A 25,255-nucleotide genomic window follows, 5' to 3' on the forward strand; every position below is an offset into this window, starting at 1 on the left:
ATATGTATGTATATGGCATACGTAGGTACGTACGACGCGCGAAGTAGATATACCTAGGTGGCGACGACGAGCTGATTAATGCAATCGACGCGAACAAAAACAGAGCTGACCTGACGAAACGAGACGTCCCATTGGGGCGTATTACCCGCTTACATATTGTATACCCGCGCTACCGTATATAAATATACATACCCACTCATCAAAGATAATGAGGAGGACAAGTGTATATATATATATATATACACATAAATCCACGGATTTCGCAACGGGCGGGGGCCTACAAGCTGTACGGCTTGACCCTCGATTGCGAAAGGAGCGGATTTTCCCCTTTGTCCAATGATCGTAAGAGACCAAACTACACCTTTTTTATTATTAACGAGCACTATGTGTACGATAAATTGCGCCTCTGGGAGGGAAAAAAGGGTACTTCAGACGGGGATTGACGAAATAATAATACGCGGATCTGACGAAAAAGTAACAACGGCGATGGTGATACCTGTAAGGTGTGTTCACGCGCCGTCGTCGCGGATATGTTATGTTGGTATGTATATACACGTATATGGTTCGCGAGAGAGAGAGAGAGAGAGAGATCCGTGATCGTCCTGCCGCGATAAACACGCATACACATCACAGGTGCTCCTCAAGTGCATGTTGCTCTCTCGCTGTATACCCATGTACGCGCGTGTCGACGCACCGTCCCAAGGTGGTCCAGTTCTGCGCTCCTCCCGGTTCTTCGCCGAGAGAAGAGCATATACGCGCACAAGGGGCAGCTAGACGCGGATGTGCCCATGTTTTTCTATTTTTCTCCCACCGTTTTTATCTCGACCACTTTCCGTATGCGGTGAGGGGGAGATCGACTCGACGGAAAAAAAAAGGAGGACAAAAACAATATTTTTTTATGCGTAAAAATAAAAACAAGATATAATTATGTACACACTTACGGTGAGTTATTGTTGAATACATTGAGAACTCGGGATGTATTGATTTGATTTTTATGATAATTTTTTGTTTTTATTTTTTTTGTTCGAGTCCGGAGTGTGCTTTCGAGCATAATGCGAGGTATTCAAGCCTGGAGCTTGAATTGTGACGTTGCGTTTGCCAAATTTGCGATTCCGTACGTAACACTTACCTACTTTGGGAAAAAAAAAAAGATTTTTGTTTGATTTGATTATGCACGAGATTGGATTGGATTTACCTATACTATATATTATAATTTAAGCCAACAATTGTTGTTTTTCCTTTTACACAAAATTGTTTTACAGTAGAGCCTTATATTACTGATATCATTATTTTTGTTGTTATTCAAAAATTTTTACCACTAAAAGACTTGGACACGGGTACCTTTTTAATCTTTTGCTAAAAATGTTATACGTAATCAGCTAAAAAATTTTTTCAATTACTATTTACATTACATTACTTAAAATTTTTCCAAGCAAAAACAATTTAGAAAAAAAGTTAGTCAAAGTATTTGAAAAAGAATACATTTTATTTCAAATATTTTACGATTAAAAAAAAGATCGTGCCCAAGTCTAATGACTGATGACAAATTTATTTAGGATGTTGTCCACGTACTTCAAACTATATACGAAAAGCATAACTCCATGTGTGCGCGTCGACAGTTAATTTGTTTGATACGCATACTGAACGTATTAGGTTTCATTGAAGGGAAAAACATTGATTTAAAAATCGTCAAGTATACTTGGAAAAAAAAAAAAAAAAAAAAAATGATTACGCACAAAACTCGCGTTGCTATGAAAAAGTAATAACCCAAAAAAAAAAAAAAAAAAAAAAAAACACAAAAGAGTCCAAGACAAGCGCGAAAGGGAGCCTTCGATCGGCACGTCAAAACCAGATGAGATAACGTCTTCTGGCGCCTTTCTCTGCAAAGCGGGGGGCACCACCACTCCAAAGCGCCCGAGCTGTTGGCGTATATACATACGCATAACACATAGCCACAGGCTACACCAGCATCTAACGAGCCTAGAACCGTAAACCGAAAGGAGAGCGCCCGGGCGTTTTTCGGGGGAACCATTGTACATATATACATATATATAGCCTACGTCACGCATCAAGGAAGTCGCCTCGCGACGAAGGTCTTCTTTGTGCAATGCGCGCGAGGTATGGGCAAACGGGGAGTATATATAAAGCTCCCGAGTGTCCTTTTGCAGCCAAACACTTTTTGATTCTCAGCTCCGATAGATCGTCAAACGGCACGCCAATCGACATGTTCGTCAAATTCGTAAGTGAAAAGATTTTCTTTCTTTTTTTCGTGATGCAAAGTAACCATTGGGATGAAAATAAAAAAATAACAATCGTTCCACAGGTGGTCCTCCTCGGGGCGTTGGCCTTCGCCGCGGCTAAGCCAGGCTTCCTAGCACCGGCGTTCCTAGGGAGCCACGGGGCCGTCGTCAACGAGGCGACCATCTCCTCGCACGGCAACTCGGTGGTCCACGCGAGTGCCCCGGTCGTCACCGGCTACGCCAGCCCCGTCGTGGCCGCGGTGGCCCCGGCCGTCGTCGCCGAGAAGACCATCTCCTCCCACGGCCACTCCATCGTCCACGCGAGCGCACCAGCCATCACAAGCTACGCCGCGCCGGCACCTGCCCTCCTCAGCTACGCACCCGTTGCTCCCGTCTACTACCATTTGCGATGATGGGAACAACAATGGATAATCATTCGTCCCGATCGATGAGACTATACTCATTGTGCCATTTGTTAGTCCGGGATTTCCCACAGGACTTATTCTCTCCCTTGGTTAGAGCAGTGTGGAAAATTCCAGACGAACAAATGCCACAATTTTTTGTTTCTCTCGCTCGCGATGAGTACCTACTGTGCATATTATGTCTTTCTCACTGTTTAACACTCTGGCACGCTCACTCGGCACTCGAATGACGTATTTGTTTTATACCTCTCTCAATAAAAAAAACTTTTTTTTCTCTCAACTCGATCTCTCGTCATTACCAGCCCCCACCCCCCCACCCACCCTACAGACACACAAATTAACGTTTTCCGAATCAGATGCTCTTTGTTCATTTGTTGGTATCTGCGGTACAGTTCAACATTTGTGGGCAAAGGTTTCATGAACACCTATAACAATCAACCTCGATCGATATGCAAAAAGAAAAGAGAGTATCGAAAAATTCATGATGGGCCAAGGCGTGACGAGTACACACGCGTATACTTGAGGTGACGCAGCTAAAAGCACAACCCGTATATATATAAAAGGGCCGATGGGCGGATAGGGGCACTCACTCGCGAGGGAGCAACGATAATAATGTTACTGGTAAGTGCGAAGTGAGGGTTATACAGCAGGTGAGGTAAAACAGTCGCAAATCCTAAGGGTCCGCATTGTCGTTGGAATTTCAGACGTACGCGATGGCACTACTGGCAGTAGTGGCTGTCGTGGTCGCTAAGCCCAGTAGCATTGGCGAGCCCTTCGTTGTCATCGTTGCTCCCGAAAGTCCCGATCCGACGACCAACTTGCTCAGCGCTACGGTGACACCCCTGCCCGACAGCCCACCGCCCTCGTCGTACGGACACCACGGGTTACCCGGAGGACTCTTCGGCCAAGCCATACATCCGTCTCACCTTCCCAACCCATTTCTGTAATATATGTATACTCATCTTACTTTGGCTTTATTCGATCTGTGACCGTAAACTATATATATATATATATATATATATATATATATATCGCTAAATCAAATTGGATTTTTTTTTTTTCGTCAACTAAATCCACTCGAAAAGTGGACGCACATTTGGCTGTACAATGTGCCCCCTAAGGATGTATACCTTGGTTCTGACAGTTTGGCGTTTCAGGTGGTACCCGGCGCTGCCGTCCTTGGGGCCCGTTCCACCAGCTCCTTACCCGGCGTTCATGCCCAGCGTGCCCCCTGCGCCACAGCCAACGGCACCAGTCGCCGTGGTGCCCTTCCTGCCCGCGGCCGCGCAAATACTCGGCCAGCTGTTCTGGATGCCCCTCGAGCACCTCATCATCAGCGTCCAGCAGTCCTTGTTTCAATCTCTGAATCCCAACAAACCCTCGCCGTAAGTCGACGCGCGAGATAATCGTTGCGCTCTTTTACAAAAATCTTTCAATAAATGGTACATACCCACGAGCACGAGTTTCACTTATATATGTAACGCTAAGTACATCGAGAAATATGACTTAATCCTGCAAGTCATTATTTCTTTAAATAACACTGATTTCCGTGAATTATTGTTTATCAATAAACTTGAACCACTGATTGTTTTTTCACTGCATGTTTTATACCTTTTTTTTCTGTCCTTTGTCCGTTTTTTAAAAGGATACTCTTATGCACGCGTAAAATTATATTAAACAGATTCAAACACAACATTTTTTTTATTTCAAAGCATATTGTAAAGCGTTACACCACACGGGATCTCATAGATCCGTAAAAGCCTCCCATGAGTATGGGTAGCCATTGACCTTGTGCCGGGTGGTACGCATTATTGATAATACTCAAGTAATGTTCAAAAGAATGGAGAGGGAGAAAAAAGAAAAACCAGAGTACTATACAACCGGGAGGATTAATCCAACTCTCTAAATTTAAACCAGTGAAATTTCACTGGTTAATAGTGTAATTTTCACTACCCTCGTCAGTTACGATCAGGTCACATGCAAATAGTGAATATTCGCTTCATAAAATAGTGAAATGATTTTAACTCTCAAAAGCAGTGAGTATAGGTTCGGTCCATGTATAGGGTAGATACAGGCGGAAGGACAACTTCACTTTGTACACAGTGAAATAAATTTTCACTTCACGAAATAGTGAATTATTTGACTATTTGTTAGCGATTAGTGATTTGAAGAACGTCTTACTTTAGAAAAGTGGAATTCTCACTTAATTGAAAGTGAAAAAAAAAAACGTATATCTAAATAGTGAACATTTTCACTTAGCTTCAAGTGAAACAGACACTCACTACCAAAATAGTGAACATTTTCACTGGTTTAATTTAGAGAGAAGGCTCGGGTCAACGGACGCGGAATAATGGAAGGATTGTACGGTACGGCCCGTGACTCGTCAATCTCTCACCCGTTGAAATTTATTATCCGCTGTAGTTGTTGTTGTTTTCTTTCTCTTTTTTTTTTTTTTTCCTCCCATTTCGCGCCGCACTGCAGCAAAACAATCAAGGAGGATGCGTTGTTAACAGTCGCGCCGCACTGCGGCAATAATAATCCGCTCGCACGAGCCTCCCGTCCGTCAGTCTATAGGTATATGTAGTCAACTTTATGATTATTCGTTACGTGAAAAATTAATTAATCGCGATTAGAACGAATGCGACTGATACATCATATCCTGTGATTCTTCTTTTGTCCTTTTTCCTTTCCCCTGATGTACAAACATACAATAAGTATACATTTAACGATTATACACATATAGGCAGGGGTACATAACATACCTGTACTCGATGCGCGGTATAGACGTATACTTACGGCTGATGGTAACGAGGGAGATAAAAAATAGGTATTGTATATACGTATGCGGTATATACAGAGGATTAATGATTGGTATATCCCCAAGGTGATCCTCGACGCGTATGTATACTTACAGGTATGGGGATATATGTATACATAAACCAGATATCTATGTATAATTTTATCCAGGTTTTACTTAATCTCTTCCCAGCCAATCGCAAGCCTCGCCAGTAACGCTCGGCAAATAAGTAAAGTGCGGCTGCTGTAAGTATACGCGTGTATAATTCAAGAGGTATACATATATGTAGAGAGAAGACGGAGACAACTTGAATCCTTGTATATATATATATATATATATGCATGCGCGCAGGACGCATGAGGAGGAAGAGCACTCGTGGACCGTCTGAGAATTAATCACGCCCGTGTATGTACGCGTGAGTGCAATTCAAGTGGTACCTATACACATTTACGACCCCCGCAGTGGTGTAAGCGGAAAATCAAAGAGCCCTTGCCCTTAGAGCACAAATTTTCTAGAGTGTGGATTTTTGCTTAACAATTTTTCGGCCGCTTAAAATAATTTTTACACCAAGGAGAAAAATCAAATTTTTTTTTGTTTCGATAGTCCAAATATTTTCATTACAATGGAGTGACTTGGGGGTGCGCGCGTAAAACTTTGAAAGATATCTTTAAAAAGGAGTGATTGATTTAAAAAAAAGAAAAATCATTTTCGTCGATCAAACACGTTACAACTAAAAGCAAAAAGTCGTGTGTTCGACATCCGTCGTGTAGATTTTCAGCATTTGTTTATAAGACACTGGAATTCCCGGTGTATAGTTGCATCTTATGCTGGACGAGTTTGGTATTTTCGTGACAACAGCGGGACATTTTAGAAGGAAAGGTGGATACACGTCACACTCGGAGGTAAAAAAATCAGCCTACACTCAGGCGCCGCGATCGATATTTTTTCATAATAAGTATACACACGTAACATGAAGTATACGTAGGTAATACGCACAAGAGACCTGTGGGCTCCTCGCGAGCCAAGAGACGACCCTGCTAGGTGATGCTCAGGGAGGACGAGAGAGAGAGAGAGGAGAGCCAAGCAATGTGGAGCTGTGCATGCATAGTTACAGGACCAGTTGGTCGGCAGTTTTTCTTTTTCCCTCGTTTTCATTAATTTCTTTTTTTCATACCCCATCCTGCCTACAAATACGGGGGACGACGCGACTCGCGCCTCACAGTCCCCTGCGCCACCTACTACGCTTCCAGCACTCGAGTATAATATACCCGCCAGGATGTTCAGACACGTACGTCGAGCGCGAAATTTTTCTCGCCCAAAGCAATAATATACTTACACGAGTGTTATCTTCGATAATAATATATATATATATTTTCATTCTGCAAAGGCCCTCCTGTTCCTGATGCTGGCCGTCGGCCTCGGGCTGGCGAGCGCGGCACCGGCGACCGAGCCCAAAGCCGAGCCGGCCGCCCCCAAGACACCGGCGTCCACGGAAAAACTCGTGCCGCTCATCGCGCCGCTCCCGGCCCTCGCAATACCCCAGATCGCAGTGCCCTTTCCCGTGAGTTGTACACATATTGATTTATTATTTTTTTTTTTTTTGTTTCCATTGATCGTATTCCAAAATATGAACGTTACACGGGCTCTTTTGGCGGATAATTGCAAACTGTTTTTATTTCCTCGTGCAGTTCCCAGCGCTGGCTTACCCCTATCTGGGGCCGTTCCGGGTAGCGGCAGTTCCTTCGACTTACACCGTCGAGGAGCACGGGTATACCATCACTTACTGAAGAAAAGAAAAAAAAAGTGGAAATCAAAGGCCCGACGGGGCCGAGCGATCGCCGGTACTTTACCGTCGGCCGCAAGGATCGGCTACGAGCTCCTTCCGATCGAAGATCATATAGCCAAGGACGGTAACGCATGTGTTTATCGATTATTGATACATATAAGAACCTGTGTTGATTCTTATGTCCTCTATTCATAGTGTACCTCTCTTTTTCTCTCTTTGTAATGCAACACGACGAATAAAATTGATTAATGAAATAGATTTTTCGAGCATTATTGAAAAAAAAAAAAAAAAAAAAAAAAAAAAATTCATTGTTATTCATTGCTCGTGTCATCTCGAGGAATCACAGTCAATTGGTTCAAGGGATCCCTGTATATATACTTGATGGTGATCCGTTTACAAACAAAATTTTCCGTCGCACAGGCCATCGACACACTTGACTATGCCAACAAGAGCCACGACGAAGGCGTCCGGAAGACGCGATTATTCGTATACAAGAGCTCTCTCTCTCTCTCGAGGGCGTAGGTGTCTTCTAAATCCACGAGCACACACATTTGATCTCCATCTTGTGCGAGTCGCGGGCCATTAAACGGATCTGACGCGTGCGGGAGAAATTGTTTGCCGGATCAGCAAACTGTCCCGTGAAAATAATAATCTTTTGCTCCGGAGTTGGGTGAGACGCAGGAAGTAGTATATAGATTTCGTCACTGGGGCGCATCTTCTGAGCCCAAGGGGCCATTTTCATTCGGACGCTGGTTTTTTTTTTTTACCGAGAATAAAAAATGCCCATGGACAAAAAAAAGTGTCCTATGCACAGGTACAGAATCTATTATTTCCTATCTCGGGCATTAATTTTTTTTTTTTAATTTGGTCGTTTATCGCACCCTTGGTAGGAAAAGCAGCGTTTGCCACTGATGCGCGTCCGGTAGAGGCGATCAAAACAATCCCTCGGGCGTTGCTTCGTAAATCTTGGATGAGATACGCACCATTAACGAAGAGTACTATCTACATTTGAAATTATTACATAAACATAAAATAGTTCCTATTACATGTACACTGTTCGTAGTGACTATTTACTTTTTCGTAGTAAAATTTTTCTACCTATACACTACAAATCTATAAGTGTGTGTTTTTACACGCTCAAAGAGTGTTATTTTAACATACTTCTATCCCATTGTTAAACAGTGCATCCAAACCGTTTATTTATCATCTCAGTATTAATTTGTTAGTCCAAGAGTGAACATCGCGAACAACGAGTTAGGATATATACATCTTTGCTCATTTGGCCATTTAATGCTGTCTGAAGGATTTTAACAATAATAACTGCTTTTTCGGGATTGACGTGAAAGAAATTTATAGTGGAAGCTTCCTATGAAAAATAAAAAAAAGTGACGAGTTTTTGTATGTGTGTTTTTTCTTTCAGTGCACATAGCACCCGCAGACAGAAAGTGATTAACCGTCGCAAATCGGTACTTTATTGTGAAAAACCATGTACTTATTTGCGCCCAAATCAACTATACCTACATAATGTATGCCAACAAGTGTGAAAAACTAATACCTATATTTATTGATACCGATCATTTGTACGCGGATCGGTGAACTTGCGACGTCTCCCGACGATGCGCGCTTGTTTTTTGTATAAGTAGTTGACCGCGAGCATGAAGATAGGTGCAACAACATCACCTGCCTAATACAAAATACACGATGCGACCGACGAGAGGGAAAGTGCCCGGGACTTTCTCCGCGACCGTGGGCGCCCATCAGGGAGGGACTGTTAATACGAAACGTAAACATGCACGGCGAGGCTGCATCTCAATACGTATAAATGCTCATACGTATATACATATATATTATACCGATTTGTATGCGAGCCGTGATGTAGACCTGTTACGCAACACGCTGACCGAATAGCTCGCACACGGCCGATATGTTTTAAGGATTCGGTAAGTATACAAGCACGAGGATGATCGGTATGTACGATACCGATTTTTCACTTATACTTTTGGGTACCGTGACACTGTGCTTTGTTTACCAAACGAGGTGAAAAGTTATATAGCTGAAACAATCAAATTATCATTGCTTATATATACAAGGAGTTACACCAACCAATGTTGTAACAAACGCAGATTGTTTACTTCGTAAATAAAAAAAATGGGGGAAAACCCAAGCTTCCTTGTTGGGTGGATTATAATTATTATTATCATTATTAAGAGTCAATGCACCCCATATGAACGAAGCGAAACGGGTCAGCCTTCCTTCTAAGATATATGTATATTGCACGTTAATGGCAGTGTCAAAGTATAGTGGTGCATAAAATTCCCAGGTTGCAACAGCGGGAAAATCCCCGTTGTGCAACGAAAATGCATCGACTCGAGCCGCGACCGTTAGAGCAATCGACTTTTTTTCTTTTTTTTTTTACGCCCTCTCCTTTGATTATACGTCACAGGTAAGCGATGCTCAATTTTTGCGCGCGCTTTGAACATGTGGAAAACCCAAAAGACGCAACAGCAATGGATAGTACAAGTTATACTTACCAATGGAAGAGTATATAGTTACTATGAAATAAATATTTTAGAAAACACATTTTACTTTTTTTATACTGGGCGTAAAAACAAAGTTTGCAGCCATACATGGGATAGCTAAGACGAAGCGAGCACTCGTTGGAACATTAATATATTTCATGTGCGTATGCAAATACGACTGTTGTGTATGTATGGTAATCACACACTTACGTATGTAGGTACATATACAGGAAAGTGCATGTATATGTAAAGCAGAGAAAGAGAGAGAGAGAGAGAGATGGTCACGCTTGGATCGCTTTACCGCACACGCTTTAGAGAGAGAGAGAGAGAGAGAGAGGAGGATTAGATCCTGAAGAAAGAGAGAGAGAGAGTGGTGCATGTCAAGGAACCGCAGCCACCGATGGTGGTACGTATTATATACACATGATGCATGTACGTCACCGGCGATAATAATACCTATAGGTGTACAAAAGAAGCTTGGGGGAGGGGGCGAGGGGCGGCAAACATCCTCGGAAACACTTTCTCCCGGATCCACGAAACCTAAGAGCGTGTACAAGTCGCGCCGGGCTTTACGTGCGCGATATATCCTTCGAGTGGCTCGTTTTAACAATTCGCGGTTTTCGGTGTGCTGTAATTATCGTTGTTTTGCCTTTTCCCCGCTGAGATCGGATAGGAAGATCCGGGCATTGTATAGAGTACAGATGTGCGTTTTTGCCTATTTTTTTTTCTTGTTCTTCCGAACAATGAGAAAAAAGAGCATTGGTTGTTCATTCCTATATCGCGACTGAGTCAAAAATCGGTACACCACAAAGATCAGGGAGAGTAAATTTAATGTCTTCGTTGCTCAACGCACCAACATTTTTTTATTATTTTAGAAAAATGCTTTTAAATGAAAAGTTAACGGAAATATCGGTAAAGTATACCATATAGCATACATAAAATAGCGAAACAAAACGACGATCGTCACGGTTATCGACGAGATATGAACAACTTTCATAAGTGTCAATGGCATTGAAAAACATGACGGAAAACAATACGGAGCATCAGGTAAAATCGGTAAGTATCGTTTAGTGCAGATCGTACAGTAAAAGTTGGGTATTATACAGCGATGCGTCGCGCGTTTCATTCACGATTTAGCTGGTTACATATTATACTGACGTCACGCGAGCCAAAAGGACACACGGCATTATACATGTTGTGTGCGTAAGTAAGTATTGCCACAACGTCTCTTGCGCTCGGGGCACAAGTAGGTAGGGTATGCTGTTATACGATCGTCGACACGAGCATCGATGTCGAAACTTATGTAATAAACGGTGGGTAGGTAGGTATGTACATGGGAGGGAAACGAAATTTCGACGAATCGGGCAGTGGCCCATGCATGCCCTTGCCTCGATCTACGTCATCATGGGGTCAATTTGTACATATTGAAAGGGAGGGGGTCCAGCTGGCCGACGAGGTTTCTGACCGATTCCTGGTATACAGGTATAACTTATCAAGAGCCTGTATGTAATTCATTACAATTTTACTGTTGCTTCGTGCGCATGGAAAATCCAACGTGCGTCACGAGACTTTTCGCAATCGCATTTCTAACACTTGGTGTTGATTTTTATCTATTCTTTTTTTATGCTAATCGCCGATGGTGCCGTTTTTTTCTTTTTGGCAATTTAAATCAAGTCAACGAGGGTGGCTGGAGTATTTTTTTTTCACGGATCCGAAATTAATGGTTTTTTTTTTTCATCATGTGTTAAAACATTATCCATGAAATAATACATGACACCTGAAAACACATTTTTTTGACAATACGTGTTAAGGGTATGGTACAAAAAATTTAGAGATGGTTGGTATCAGAAACAGATAAAACTCGGCGTAATTATTATAATTAAAATTTTTTTAAATATCATTCATCACCGAATACTAGAGGAAGACTTATTTCTGTTGTGTTTTGTACAGCCCGTTAAAATTTTTATTTTTTTCATTTTTTATTCTTTAAACTGACATTTTTACTGTCAAATTTTGCAGCTCATTTTAAATGTACTTACGAGCTTTGTCCAGATTAGTCGGTACACATTCGAAAAAAGAAAAAAAAATTTGTGTTCAGGAAAAAATAACCCTTCCATTCAGTTAAAGAAAACTGAACTTATAGAATTAACATTAAAAAATTGGATCAGAATTTTTTAAAGTCGTTTTAACTAAATGCTATAGATCTCATTATCCCAAATCATGAACATCTTCGGATATGCAATAGCCAATAAGTACACGATAAAACCTATTAATGAGTAAAATGCCTATCTAAAATAAAATATAAGCACGCAGTTACAACTACACATAAAGGACACAGTAGCAATAAATTACACTTAATTAAAATCGAACAGTTCCGAGAAAATATGTAAATTTCAGAAGCGCACATGTTGAATTTAACCAAATGAAAATCATCATAAGGCAAGTATGTAATATTTTACAAAATACACTAGTAACGAATACTTTGGGGAAGCTTTGCGCCAATTATCAAATTGAGGTGAAATGCCAAAAATGTATGATTCAAACGTACATCAACAAAAGCAATAAAAGCAACGATTCTGATCTGATGATTTGTATACTTAACAGTTTCGCAAAGTTTAACTAATTATCGTACAAAAATCGTCACATGTGCGGCATCTATTAAATCAAAAAAAAAAAAAAAAAATAAATAAATAAATAATGAAACAAACGAATAAAAGAAAGGTCTGGGTGTTACATAGAAGACATTAAGTGTTCACGGCTGATGCGTATGACGTACTTCCATAACAGCGGATCAAAGAACCATGACTCATGGGCTGTATGGTACCTGTATCGCGCGCTAACCCCACCGCGAGCGGGTCTCCGTGGCATTTTCCGGGAGGGCCGGTCCGCCCCAGCATCCCCGAAAAGCTAAGTATATAAGATTCGCCGGCGAGCGGCAAAAGCTCAGAGTCGAGCTGTTGTGTGGTGCGTCGAGTTGGTAGGGAAGGATATACATCACAAAAGTAGGTATACCTGGTGCTCTGCGGAGAGAAAGTGTATATATACACATATACCCTGCCGGTCTCTACACAGCAACCCGATCGACGATCGGAGCCCGGTCGCTTTTTTTGCGCGCATATACCCGCAGTCGTTCCGCGCACCTGGACGAGAAAGAAACCCAAGGTGAGTCCACATCTCCTGGTTTAAACAAATTACTTTTTTTTTTTTTTTTTTTTTTATCGGTAAAATTCAAGCCTCCGTATAAGCGGTATTACCGGTTGCGATTAAGGATCCGTTGTTTTTAATATATTAATGACGTTTGGGTATTTTTTAAGATTTTTGTCTTTCATTGTAAACGTGTGACGAAGCTTTAAAACCCTCGATCGATTTCTCCTTGGGGGTACCGAAAAAAATTTCTTTTCTCTTATCAATCAAAAAAGGAACAATACAACGGGCACCCGCGAGATTTCACGGCCCGATGATCCAACTACTTTCTCTCCTCACGTTTTCGTGTGAATCTAAAGACCATCCGACTCGTTTGTACTGAATTTTTAATAAACCATCAGCGAGGAGCGCTCAAATTAGCATACAAACACCTAAAATAATCGGAGCGCGAAGAATCGAGATCGAGGTGTGTATACCATCTTTCGACTGAATTTACGTGTCCCCCGACACACCAACCGTTACGTAACGCGCGATCGGTAAACCCAAGGAGGAGACAAAGAGAGACACGGTAAAAGCTCGAAGGTTGCATTGACCCGTCAAATGGAAAGGTTTACGCTCGCGCGCGTGCACCGTACGTACAATATAATAAATATACGCAGCACTCGCTTTCTCTATACACTTATTAGCTTCCTCTCACTTTCTTCCCTCCACATTTGTATACGTATATACTTACTACGCAGCTTCCCTTCTTCCTCCGCGTACATCTTTTGTTACGTAGGCGCGCACCTCACGAAATCGTTTCTCGCTTTTCTCTTTGCTCCACATAAGGCGCGCCCGGGTACAATGTATATACACGCGTAATAGCAAAGCTCCACAAGGCCACCTCTAATCTGCCCATCTGCGTGAATTATAAAATGTATACATCACAATCGGATCCTCGATCCTGGGCCATTAGCGTGAATGGAGCAACAGGACCTACCCACGTGAGTCGTGCGGCTTTCTCGTCCGGCTCTTTTTGAGGAACCGTTGAAGCTTAATGGGGAAAGACGAGGATGTTTGACCATCGCGCGCTTCGGCCGCTCTTTCATGCGTTGACTTTGTTTCCCAACTCTCTGGTTGCGCAACAACCCCCCCCCCCAAAAAAAAAAAAAAAAAAAAAACGGTGTTTGGTAACGCGTTTAAGTCATATACGACCGGCCGGCGGTGGGTCGCTCTCTTTTTCCGCGTAAGCAAACATCGATGTTTCGGCAACACGATTTTTAACGGCACCACATTATATACCACATTGTTTTATCAACTTTTTCCACATTTAACTCGAAGGAGAAATGGCTCATCGTCAGATGTACGCGTCTCTTCCGAAGCTTCCGTCCACATATACTGGAAAAAAGAAGCCACGCAAAACTCGAGCTACATTGTAGCGTCTCGCACCTACACGAGATCACAAACCGCAAGATGAAAGCGAGATACGCTTAGCGCACGTACATCCACACGGAGAAATAGGGGAAAGCTCCTTGCGATGAGTATACGCGTGACAATCGCGATTTTCACTGACCCCTTCAAAAGTCAACCTGACACAGCGACAGCTGTAATTTGTTTTTTTTTTTTTTTTTTTTTTTTCCATCGTACTCGCTTTGTCCGCGCGTCAGCGGAAATCCTCCGGCGCCCGTTCAAGTTCGGAGCCATCACATTGTGATCGACTGACACGCGCGTCCCCGTTCCGTCATCCAATAATCGGTAAATTGAAAACAAAACGACCTACTTGTTTTGCAGAGAGTACAAAGATGTGGATACCAGCGCAGTTGGCACTACTGTGCCTGACCGCACGCGCCCTCGCCACCCAAGTGCCGTACCAGCCGCCAGAGTTCTCGGCGTCCCCGGACTCGAGTCAGCAACAAAGCCACTTCTCCTCCTGGCAGCCAGACGACCTCACCGCGGCCGCCAGCTCGGCGAGCCACGGCGACGGCTTCCACCCGTTGACCTTCGACCCCACCGTGCAGCCCCAGCAAAACATCCAGAGACCCATTGACTCCACGGGGGTAAGGAGACATACAACGTTCTCAAAACAACACCACCCCAATTTATGCCAAGATAACACGTGATGGACTAATCATAAATCAATAACTTAGGCGGAATCGGTGATCGATGACATTCTCGTGTCGAACCACCAGGGTCGCGCCCTCGAGGGCTTCGACGAGGTCTACGCAGATCCCGACATCAAGAACGCCCTGCAGCTCGGCAACGACACCATCGCTCGCTCCTACATCCGCGACAAGCTGTGCTCCCTCAACCTCATGACCGTGAGTCCAATACGTGACTCTGCTTTTTTTTTTTTTTTTTTTTTTTTTTTTAAATATTAATCAAAGTATAAACAATGACAATTGTAGTGCGACGGTACCGAGGAGAGGCGGCCCTTTTACTCGCCATACAGGGACATCCACCCGCAGGAGGTGATCTACGCCCAGCCGGTGACGATCAAGCCGGTCGGCCGTCCACTGCCCGCGATCCCGGTGAAGCGTCCCGCCAGCGTGGGTCTGGGCTTCAAGCCACCGGGCCTGTACCCCGGAGGTCCGTCATCCCAGCCACTGCCATCGTACGGGCCCGGGCCCTCTTTCATCGGGCCCCGACCGCCCAGCTTCACTGGACCCTACTACAAGAAACCGGGCCACTTTGGCGGGCCACCGGGCAAGCCGATCTACGAGAGCCCCGAGATCGACTACGAGGACAAGTTCATCGACAAGAAGCAGCACATTGCCGGCTCGTCCGTCCAACAGCACGTCCACCACCATTACCACCACAACGACGGCGCGGCCAGCGGGATCGAGGGGCCCATCGGTAGCAGCGGCTACGGGTACGGGCCTGGCTCCGATTACGACCAGTACAAGAAGAACTTCAAGGTCAAGAGCCCCACGGCCACGGCCTCGGCCAGCTCGAGCAGCTACGCCAACAACTTTTTGGGCTACGAGAAGCCCAAGCCCGGTTTCGCCGGTGCCAAGGGCACCGAGTTTGGCAAACAGTTTGGTGTCAACTACAACAATTTCGGCAGCGAGTTCGGCTCGGGTGGGTTGGACACCGGCTACGGCGGCCCTGGCGAGGACGATCAGTGCGTCTGCGTGCCGTACAACAGGTGCGCGGTCCTCGACCAAGCCGGGCGCAAGGACGACCTGTATCTGGCCATCGACCCGCGCGACTTGGGCAAGAACATCGAGGCCGAGACCGAGGAGGTCGTCGTGACCAGTAGCAATGGCACGATGAGCGTGGTCAGGGTGGCCAAGGCCGGTGGCAACGAGACCGAGCGGTCGAAAGACCACGCGGAGAAGAAGAAGGACGAGGTTGGAGAGAAACGAGCCAAGAGGGACACGGGAAACTCGGATGAGAGCAACGACGAGGCTCAGAGCGTAAGCTTTTTTTGTTTTTTTCTTTTGTTTCGTAGATGTACGTATATGTATATTACAATATGGTACGTGGTGTGGGGAGGTTCGTAGTTGGTGATTGTTGCTATTGGCCAGGTGCATGGAGCATTTAAATTACATTTATTCGACGCGATCGCACGTTTTGCTTCAATTGTAATTAGTCAAAAGTGCAATGTCCATAAGTATCCAAGTAGTTAAGTAATTTTATCGGCACTTGGCCAAAATGTGTACGACAAGTATACTTACGTGCTGGTGGACTTTCACTTTCTGGCCGTTGTGGCATATACGCACTACGTTCACACCTGCGATCCAAGACTTTCTTTGCTTCCGTACGTACACTCCATCATGGGAGTGAAATGCACCGTTAGCGACGAGTATTGGTACACGACGATAATCCATGTTTGACAGTGGTTTGCTTCTTTGTAACAAAAGTAGCAGGAGTTTCGAGGCACCTGATTGGGAAAATTAAAAATAAATAAATAAATAAATAAATAACTCAATCGACATGGTACCGAATGAATGGCACTTTTTACTACTTTGTGAAACACCGGTGAGGTGTACGAAAGCCCATCGTTACGGATCTAACGGTCGTAACGTATAGACGTATACATGCAAGACTATCACTCCCATCACCTACAGTATTGTGTACAGATCTGACGTCAAGGAAAACGTATACGTAGGACAAATATATAACACACGGCTAGATAGTACCTGTAAGAATGCATTATATGATATATGAATAAGAACAAAAAAATGATGATGATGATGATCATCGATCGAGCAGCGTTGTATAAAACCACGGACGTGTGCCTCAAATTCCAGCGCCTCCTGGGGCAGCACTTGGACACCTCGAAGTTTAACGTGAAGCCGACCTTCGGCGTGAGCTTCGGCTTGCCTCAGGGAGGCGGCTCGTACCCCGTCAACGGGTACGGAGGTGATTCCCTGGTGAACCCGTACCCGGGCTACGGAGCCGGCACCCAAGGGATCAATTTAGGTCCCGTGTCGGTTAACCCTCTAGTTGCTTTTCAAGTGACGAAGGGCGAGTACGGGCACAAGGTGATCAAGCCGCTCATTAATTTTCACATATCGCCCAACGCGGGACTCGTCCACAAGTTCAATCACTTGCTCGCCAACAAGAAAGAGGCCCTCTTCGGGAACCACCATCAGTATCCCCCGCATTACGCACCGCAGTACCACCACCAGCACCCGGGAGGACCTCCTCTTTACCACAATCCAGCTCATCACGGCTACCCGGGCCAACAATATCGTCCCGGTGCCCACGTGAACTTTCAACGTCCCTCGTACTCCCAGCAGCACTACCACCAGCACCAACACAACCACTATCACCATCAGCAGGAACAGCAGCATGGTCCCTACGGTGGAGGAGGAGGACCCAACTATTATTACGACGGGGAGGGTCCGGACTACGGGTACGACGGGGATGACGATTACTACGGGGGTCAGGAGCATTACTACAGAAACGCGCGTACCAACGCAACGGTGGCCGAGAATAGATTGAACAGGCCGGACAGGGTGGAGGGCGGTGACGAGGACCAAAGTCCCGTCGTCGCTCAAAAGATCAACTTTCCCCAACGAAGAAAACGCGACGCCCAAGAGGTAAGCTTTGTGTTTAAAGGCTCCTCTCCGAGCCTCCCCCCTCCTTTTTGTTTACTCCTTCGGATCGAACGATGGACTCTTGCCGGAACACGAGGAGGCTGCGCGACGCTGCTCGTGGGTATAACATGGCTTTGAGAGCACCGAGAGATGATGATGCTACAACGTATATTATATGCTTCGACGTCTGCAGGCAACGTCGTTATAAACAATATACCGCTTATACCGATACTCTCGACTTGTTTGTACATAGATACGTACGCCTTACTCACGACTAACACAAAATATATACGTGTAGTCTTAGAGAAACAAAAAAAAAAAAAATAAAAAAACTGAGCTAAACGCATTTGCATGCTCCCCACCCCAGCTTGGCCATCGATTTGATATTTAGCGAGTAGAAGCTGTAGATAGAGATTGCATTAACAACTGTACAGACGTTAATACGGATAATCGGCAGTAAATAAATAAATAAGACAATATGTATTTCGTACCATAATTTTTACATACACGTGATTGTTTGACGCCAACAGCGGCAGTTTGGACGACCACCGGTCTGCGGGCCCCAGCACGTGTGTTGCCGTCGCAACCTCGTCCGGCCCGGCAACAATCGTCCCAAGAACGGCCAGTGCGGCGTGAGGTACAGCCAGGGCATCGCCGGCCGCATCAAGACTCCCCTGTACGTGGACGGAGACTCTGAATTTGGTAAGCCAGATCGGACACACATATATAAAATGAGGGGAAGAAAGTTGATCTGATGAACGTGAAATGTTGGCAGGTGAGTACCCGTGGCAGGTGGCCATCCTAAAGACCGAGCCCGGCGGGAAGGAGAGCGTGTACGTGTGCGGCGGCACCCTCGTCTCGGCCCGGCACATCATAACCGCGGCCCACTGCATCAGGTCGCACACGAGCCACCAGATTCGCGCTCGCCTCGGCGAGTGGGACGTCAATCACGACGTCGAGTTTTTCCCTTACATCGAGCGCGCCGTCGTCAACGTTCGCGTCCACCCGGAATTTTACGCGGGTACCCTCTACAACGACATCGCCGTTCTCACCCTCGACGGCGACATTGACTTTGCCAAGAACCCCCACGTCAGTCCCGCGTGTCTGCCCGACAAGTACGAAACCTTCGTCGACCAGAGGTAGGAGCGCCAACCCGTGGCAATTAAAGTAAAATACACTGTAGTGCCCACGTGTATGTATATTTATAATGTAAAATAATTACGTGCCAACAGGTGCTGGACGACTGGCTGGGGCAAGGACGCCTTCGGTGATTTTGGCAAGTACCAGAACATCCTGAAGGAGGTCGACGTGCCCGTGATCGGCAACGGGCTGTGCGAGCAGCAGCTCCGCCAGACGCGACTCGGCCCGAGTTTCTCCCTTCACCCGGGCTTCGTGTGCGCCGGTGGTGAGGCGGGCAAGGACGCCTGCAAGGGCGACGGCGGTGGTCCCATGGTGTGCGAGCGCGACGGCAGGTGGGAACTCGCTGGGGTGGTCTCTTGGGGCATCGGCTGCGGGCAGGTCGGGGTGCCGGGGGTTTACACTCGGGTGACCCACTACCTCGACTGGGTACGCCAGATCATCGACAATTACTGATATCTATCGATGTTTTACCCACCAACATAACAATCATAATCCTTTCCTTTCATCCGATCTCTGTATTATGTTACCCCATCACGTACTTTTATTATAACTTACTCGTGTCTTTTTTATATTTCATCGCAAGCAAACGCTTCGAGTATATCTACGTAATTATTATATTATGCACTTGTGCGATTCATCAATCACCTTCAAACTATTATTTATTGTAAATACTACACGTGTAAGCAGATATTTTTTACTTTTAAACATTTTTATTTTTTATCGTTACCTCGTAAGAATGAAGTTTCATTCGAGTGGTCGCGTAGACGCGACGCATTCGGAGCGTTTAGTAATGCATTTTCTGTGCAACCATACTTATATGTATATCTCTATGATAAATAAAATTAATATTATTTATAAATAATTTGTTTCCTTCATTTCTTTTTTTTTTTACATTTACCGTCAAGTCGTTTTTTCCAAACATTCCTACGATTACAGTTATCATATTCGTTTGGCAAATTATCATTTGTATTTCAACTAAAGGTAACGCAGGTTATTCATATTCATGATTAATAATTACTTGTTTGTTTTTACTAATGGTTCGATTGGTTACTTTTTGTGTAAAAATTTTGTATACCTACATTAATTTCATTTTATTATTAAAAATTTTGAAATTACAGCATTCGCTCGCCCTCTGCGGGGAGATTAACGCAACGTCGATAGGTGTTTCATTTCAGTTGGTACAGTAGGTAACAACATGTGCGTCAAAAAAAAAAAAAAAATATCAAGAGTTGACGTAACCTCGACAAAGTTGTAGTGTTTACAAAATCATCAACAAGTTGATATCAATTAATTATTAACAATGCCTTACAAATATATTGGTCGTACGACCGATTTTAAAGGGAAGACAATGTGGGAGATTCTAGGAAACTTGAAGAATTTCGGTGTTGGCAGAATAATAGGCAGAAACATGTTCCAGAGGTATCCAGAGCCATGTTATGTCAAAGTTATGAAAGTTGAGGCCCTGGACAATCCGGAAAATCCTTCACATGATGTAAGATTAATCTTTAATCTCTAAAATGAAAAATAAATATTAACAATTGATGAATTTCAAACTTATGTTTAGAATGCTCGCAAAGTGATCGTCCTGTGTGAAAGAGTTTTTCGTGGTATTAAGTATCAAAAGCTGGTGCAAATGGAATCAGCCACGTACAAAGCTGATTACTTTCTTGTACCCAAACACAAAGAACAAGAATTTTGCAGAAGTGTCGAGGTCAAACCCATGAGGGTCTTTCCCAGTAAAATGGAACTGCCACCATTGCTTCGAGAATACGCAAAGCGCCAAATGAAAGCAGCTGGCATTCCTATCACAGAAGAGCCAAAAATGAAAGTATACTACAACAAGTACGGGATCAAGACCTACAAAGTGGCAGAAGAAGGAGAGACTCCAACTGAGCCAGAGTTAACTCTAAGTTATGGCAAACCAGTAGCACCAAGATTGTTTGAAAACATCAAAGAATGTTAAGCCAGACATGACCACCATGTATATAATTTTAAGATTTGTACAGATACCCATAGTTGTTAATAAATTTACATTTATACCCCGCGATAAATTTGTTCACCATTTTTATTTTCGTCTGCTGTCAAGTACTTGTACAGTTTTTTGTTTTTCAATACTTGAAAATTTTTGTGGTTACATGCAGCGTTATACTTATTGATACGTAAAGTTAAATTGAACCATGATAATCGTAGTGAAAATCATTAGTTACTCGCAAATCTCTTCCCGTTAAACAGTAGCAGGCATGCTCGAGAGAGCTCAATTTTTAACAAACACTTAAAATTTTCGTACTCACAAAATGCCAGACAAAATCGTGAACCGGTGTCCACCGACATGTCCCAAGGTCATACAGCAGAGAAAAGAGATAGGTAACACATGTTGATCAGCTCAATTATGATAAAATTGTGCACAAACAGGAGATACATTTTAAAATAAATTTACACAATTGGAGTGAGGTTAACGACTTGTTTCATGTATACTTATATTAATAACACGTATAAGAACTACGGCGACGACAGCAATCAGCGGCGAAGGGAGAACTGGAACAAAACAACGTGACGTTCAACGAGCCCGCGCACGACTTTCGCGATGCCGGTGTACAAAACAGCGAGAACTCGCTCGGATCGAGTTCGCGCAGCGAATCGTGCAGAACGGGTATGTACAAGTTATACACATTATGTACTTATATATTCGAGCAAATAAATGTGTATATATACTTATGCAGAAATGACCGAGGGCTCGAGCAGCCAACTGTCCCGCAAAGACAGCAGAAGGTAAATAAGTAAATAATGTACGCTGCAACGCAATGACTACAGATTCGATCCTCATGTGTTGATTTTCCCGATGCAGAGGAATCGCAGTCAAGAGTTCGACCCCAGCTCTGTGCCAGAAGAGCCGCATACTGAAAGATTTCGCGGGAAGCGCCATAGCCTTGGGACCCCCTGCATCGTGTCACTCCAAAAGTAAAATGTTCTCTCTCTCCGTTTGTAGCTTTTTTCCTTGGATATATCCCCGCGTTTTTCAGGGCCCCAACAGTCGACCCCGTCGAGAAAAGCCCTCGGCCTGGACCGCTACTGCACGTGCTCGTTGAGCTGCCTAGTCAGCCAACTGACCAGAGACAAGCTCATCAAGTCCGCGGTCGCTTCCCTCGTCTTTTTCGGCCTCTGCGTCAAGCTGTGCTTCGAACTCGAGGCTTGGACCATACCGCGAGCCGCTTGCTAAACCCTTGAACCATCAAACAGCATGGCAATAAAAACAAAAACAAAAATGGTTATTATTCCGAGCGGGTCCTCGTGCCGGTGAGTATAAGTAATCCGCCAAGGATCGCCAAAACGACCATCGTCGCCAGCAACACCTCGGCCTTAGAGTAGTCACTCGTCCGCGTCGACTCGACGACCCTGAACGTGACGTGGCTGCGCGGCCACTCGTGTAAGGTAGCGTTGTTGTCTCGCGCCTCCCGGCGGGCCCTTCTCGCGTGCCCCGGGCCGCACGGGCCGAGAGCGCAGTCGTCGCTCCCGAGGCAGCCCGACACCCTGGCCGCCAGCACCATCTCGTCCGTCTCGCGCATCCCCTCGAACATGAACGCCCTGAGCAGCAGGTGGCTCTCCAGGGGGTTGCCCTCGGCCCCTCTGTACTGCTCGCCCGGGCATATGTCCCGCACTTGGGGCTTCGGGCAGCCCCCGCCGTCCAGGATCCGCAGGCTCCTCGTGCTCCTCTTGCCCGCAAACTCCACCGTCACGTCGCTCATCCTCGAGTACCTCCAGCCTGCAACGTACACTTTGTATTCACTCCGTATACGGGCCAGCCGTGCGTGGACGTACCATCGCCTGGGCGGACTCGGGCCCTCAGCAGCAGCTCCTCTCCGAGGACTACGGTGCCGCCGGGCTCGACTTTCCCGTTAAACGCCTCCTCGGAGCCGAAGGTCTTCCGGTACAGCTCCAGCTCGGTGTCGAACGCCTGATTGCCTTGGCCACCCGCGGTCACGACCCTCCGTGCCATTTTCGCGCTCCTATACGCACAATACATATATATTATACAAGCTCGTGACGCGTGTGGGTACACGTACACATATTATGTTGTGTGCTCACGTGTCGATGGCCTTGAGGTTGAGGCGGCGGGTGTGCGAGGCGGTGGTCTCGTGGGCGCGGCACCGGAGGGTCGCTCTGAGGTCCTGTTCGAGCCTCAGGCCGGGAATCGCGGGGAACCGGAGGCCCAGGCAGTGGAGCTTGTGGGCGCCCGGCTCGGCCGAGCAGTCCGACACGCACCTGCCGAACTCCTCTCTGCCAATGTCGACGCGGTACTCGTTCGGGAGCCTCGACACTTGGCACCTTTGGCCATTGGTGCCCTCGATCACGGGCTCGGCGAAACCACGCAACGGCTGCAGGGACACCCTGCCCGGTAAAAGCACAACTTTTACTCCAAACACGCCCAAATGAGGGGAATCGCGTATGGATCGGAATATAGATGTAATCACCGAAAGTGCGGCTCGTCCCCGGTGCTCTGGCACGACATCTCGTTGATCGTTAGCTCGGTGGACTCGCCGACGTTGTCTCTGAACTTTGGTCTCGGGTGGGCACCGTCTGGATGGGGCAGCCTGAGTCCCAGGGGTGCTGGGTCGTGGGGGCTTCCACGTGCGGCCACTACCTCGGGTGGGTAGGGTTGCTGCGAGTTGACGGGCAACAGGAGGCTCGAGAGTACCACCAGAGCCTTGAAAAAACGCGACCGAGACTTGATCACTGCATGCAGTATAAAGTACAAAATGTATGGACAGGAGGTCGACGTTACCTCGATGCGCAGCATGACTGGAGTATAGTGGTTCTTCCTGGTCCCGCGACGGGTGCGAAAATCGGTTTGTAGTATCGGATCGGTGTCTTTAATAGGCCAGAAAAGAGGAGGAGAAGAGGGAAAAAGGGGGTGACGGACGATGAAAGGAGCGTTGGGGTGCGGCCGGAATACCAAACAACCGAGTCCTTTTGAGAGATTTGGGTCGATCTTGTACTTATCGTCATTGTCGAGAGCAGCTTGTGCCTGTACACACTTTGGCCCCGAATATATACGTGAATACGTACCTTGTATGTACCTCTATTATGGCCCCTCTTTCTGTGCTCTTTGTATGAACAGCTCATATATTGCGTACTGATGCATCAAAAATGTATGCATCTGGTGCGAAAGAAAAAGAAAAAAAAATCGGCAAGAGCCGATCGTCGCTTTTAAAGTAAATCTGTAAAAGTGTGTTCATGGACTTGCTGGAGTAAATGGCGTACAACTCAAGAGGCAAAGCAAGGAATCTTAAATTGTTCAAGTGGAACACGTAAAAGTACAGCTGCATTGCGATCGCCGAGGAATGCCGCCTTCGCGCATCGTCTAGGACTGTAATTGTACTATAAATACGTACATACACGATAAAAATTAATATAATACAAACGATGTATTTCGAATCACATTTCCTCATGAGTAAAAATATAAATATATATATAAGCAGATAAATTAGGACTTCAGAGTACACGTACTGTAATAATACGTAATATATAAATGGTAGATATTGCGTAGGTGCACTAACCGTAAATTTTAACTGTTCAAAATGTGTTCACTTTTTGACAAAATAATATCTGTTAAGAAATAAATGGCCACAAAAAAATTGAACCAGTAATATACCAATGTACTGTTCAAATTACAAAATCCTTAAATAATTTAGCACGATATGATAAGTGTTATCGAACATTAATTTTCCGAATTTCTAAATATTATTAGAAAAAAAAACGTACAGAAAACTAATAAAATAAGGGTTCGAGAGTAGTTAATGCACAAAATAAAACAAAATTGCAAAATGTGTTGTATATGCAAAAAGAGAAAAAAATTATATTAATTATCATGGATGAAAATTAAGAACTTACGTATAATGAGAGTTTTGGCTATTAAATGTTAATTTTGAAATAATGCCATGGCCTTACAAACGTCCCTAGTAATGAGGTCGACTGTCTGCATGCCTGTTTTACTCGCAAAACCTAATTTTTAAGCTTTGACTAAAGCCCAGTTCAATAAACACGAAAAAAAAAAATTTTTATTTTTCAGTGATCCCAAATTATCGCTTATTTCTCGATATCTCCATTATTTACGGAGTTATGGGCAGTTCAAGTTTTGGCTTTATGATAAGTTGAAAATATTAATTTTTAATCGATCTCATGGCC

General features: G+C 44.9%; 3 protein-coding genes across 3 annotated transcripts; 2 read left to right on the forward strand and 1 right to left on the reverse strand.

The window, feature by feature from the left end:
• The first annotated feature begins 14,689 nt into the window (after nucleotides 1–14,689).
• LOC106640029 (uncharacterized) lies at nucleotides 14,690–19,525 on the forward strand. Its single transcript, XM_014353892.3, has 7 exons — nucleotides 14,690–14,944; nucleotides 15,035–15,205; nucleotides 15,293–16,303; nucleotides 17,141–17,935; nucleotides 18,463–18,634; nucleotides 18,708–19,071; nucleotides 19,165–19,525. The coding sequence occupies exons 1-7, from the start codon at nucleotides 14,690–14,692 to the stop codon at nucleotides 19,523–19,525; spliced, it is 3,129 nt and encodes a 1,042-aa protein (XP_014209378.3).
• A 753-nt stretch (nucleotides 19,526–20,278) lies between these two features.
• Nucleotides 20,279–21,117, forward strand: mRpS34 (mitochondrial ribosomal protein S34). The gene is made up of 2 exons (XM_089588789.1): nucleotides 20,279–20,564; nucleotides 20,637–21,117. Exons 1-2 carry the CDS (start codon nucleotides 20,373–20,375, stop codon nucleotides 21,033–21,035), a joined length of 591 nt encoding a protein of 196 aa, XP_089444915.1. The 5' UTR covers nucleotides 20,279–20,372; the 3' UTR covers nucleotides 21,036–21,117.
• A 1,224-nt stretch (nucleotides 21,118–22,341) lies between these two features.
• Nucleotides 22,342–23,867, reverse strand: LOC149375328 (uncharacterized). Its single transcript, XM_089588829.1, has 4 exons — nucleotides 23,542–23,867; nucleotides 23,156–23,458; nucleotides 22,889–23,076; nucleotides 22,342–22,832 (listed from the first exon to the last, which is right to left on the reverse strand). Exons 1-4 carry the CDS (start codon nucleotides 23,865–23,867, stop codon nucleotides 22,342–22,344), a joined length of 1,308 nt encoding a protein of 435 aa, XP_089444955.1.
• Nucleotides 23,868–25,255: the final 1,388 nt, after the last annotated feature.

The sequence above is a fragment of the Copidosoma floridanum genome, unplaced genomic scaffold, assembly GCF_036245765.1.
Source record: "Copidosoma floridanum isolate Cflo_tuat_1 unplaced genomic scaffold, Cflo_Japanese_pri ptg000007l, whole genome shotgun sequence".
Lineage (NCBI taxonomy): Eukaryota > Metazoa > Arthropoda > Insecta > Hymenoptera > Encyrtidae > Copidosoma > Copidosoma floridanum.

Excerpts from the sequence above, each read along its gene's own strand:
- mRpS34 (XM_089588789.1), top strand. The coding sequence starts at position 20,373 with ATGCCTTACAAATATATTGGTCGTACGACCGATTTTAAAGGGAAGACA. Across the intron at positions 20,565-20,636 it reads CGGAAAATCCTTCACATGAT|AATGCTCGCAAAGTGATCGT; the intron begins GTAAGATTAATC and ends ACTTATGTTTAG.
- LOC106640029 (XM_014353892.3), top strand. The coding sequence starts at position 14,690 with ATGTGGATACCAGCGCAGTTGGCACTACTGTGCCTGACCGCACGCGCC. Across the intron at positions 16,304-17,140 it reads GCAACGACGAGGCTCAGAGC|CGCCTCCTGGGGCAGCACTT; the intron begins GTAAGCTTTTTT and ends CTCAAATTCCAG. Across the intron at positions 19,072-19,164 it reads GAAACCTTCGTCGACCAGAG|GTGCTGGACGACTGGCTGGG; the intron begins GTAGGAGCGCCA and ends ACGTGCCAACAG.
- LOC149375328 (XM_089588829.1), bottom strand. The coding sequence starts at position 23,867 with ATGCTGCGCATCGAGGTAACGTCGACCTCCTGTCCATACATTTTGTAC. Across the intron at positions 23,459-23,541 it reads GGGGACGAGCCGCACTTTCG|GGTGTCCCTGCAGCCGTTGC; the intron begins GTGATTACATCT and ends TTTACCGGGCAG. Across the intron at positions 23,077-23,155 it reads AACCTCAAGGCCATCGACAC|GAGCGCGAAAATGGCACGGA; the intron begins GTGAGCACACAA and ends TTGTGCGTATAG.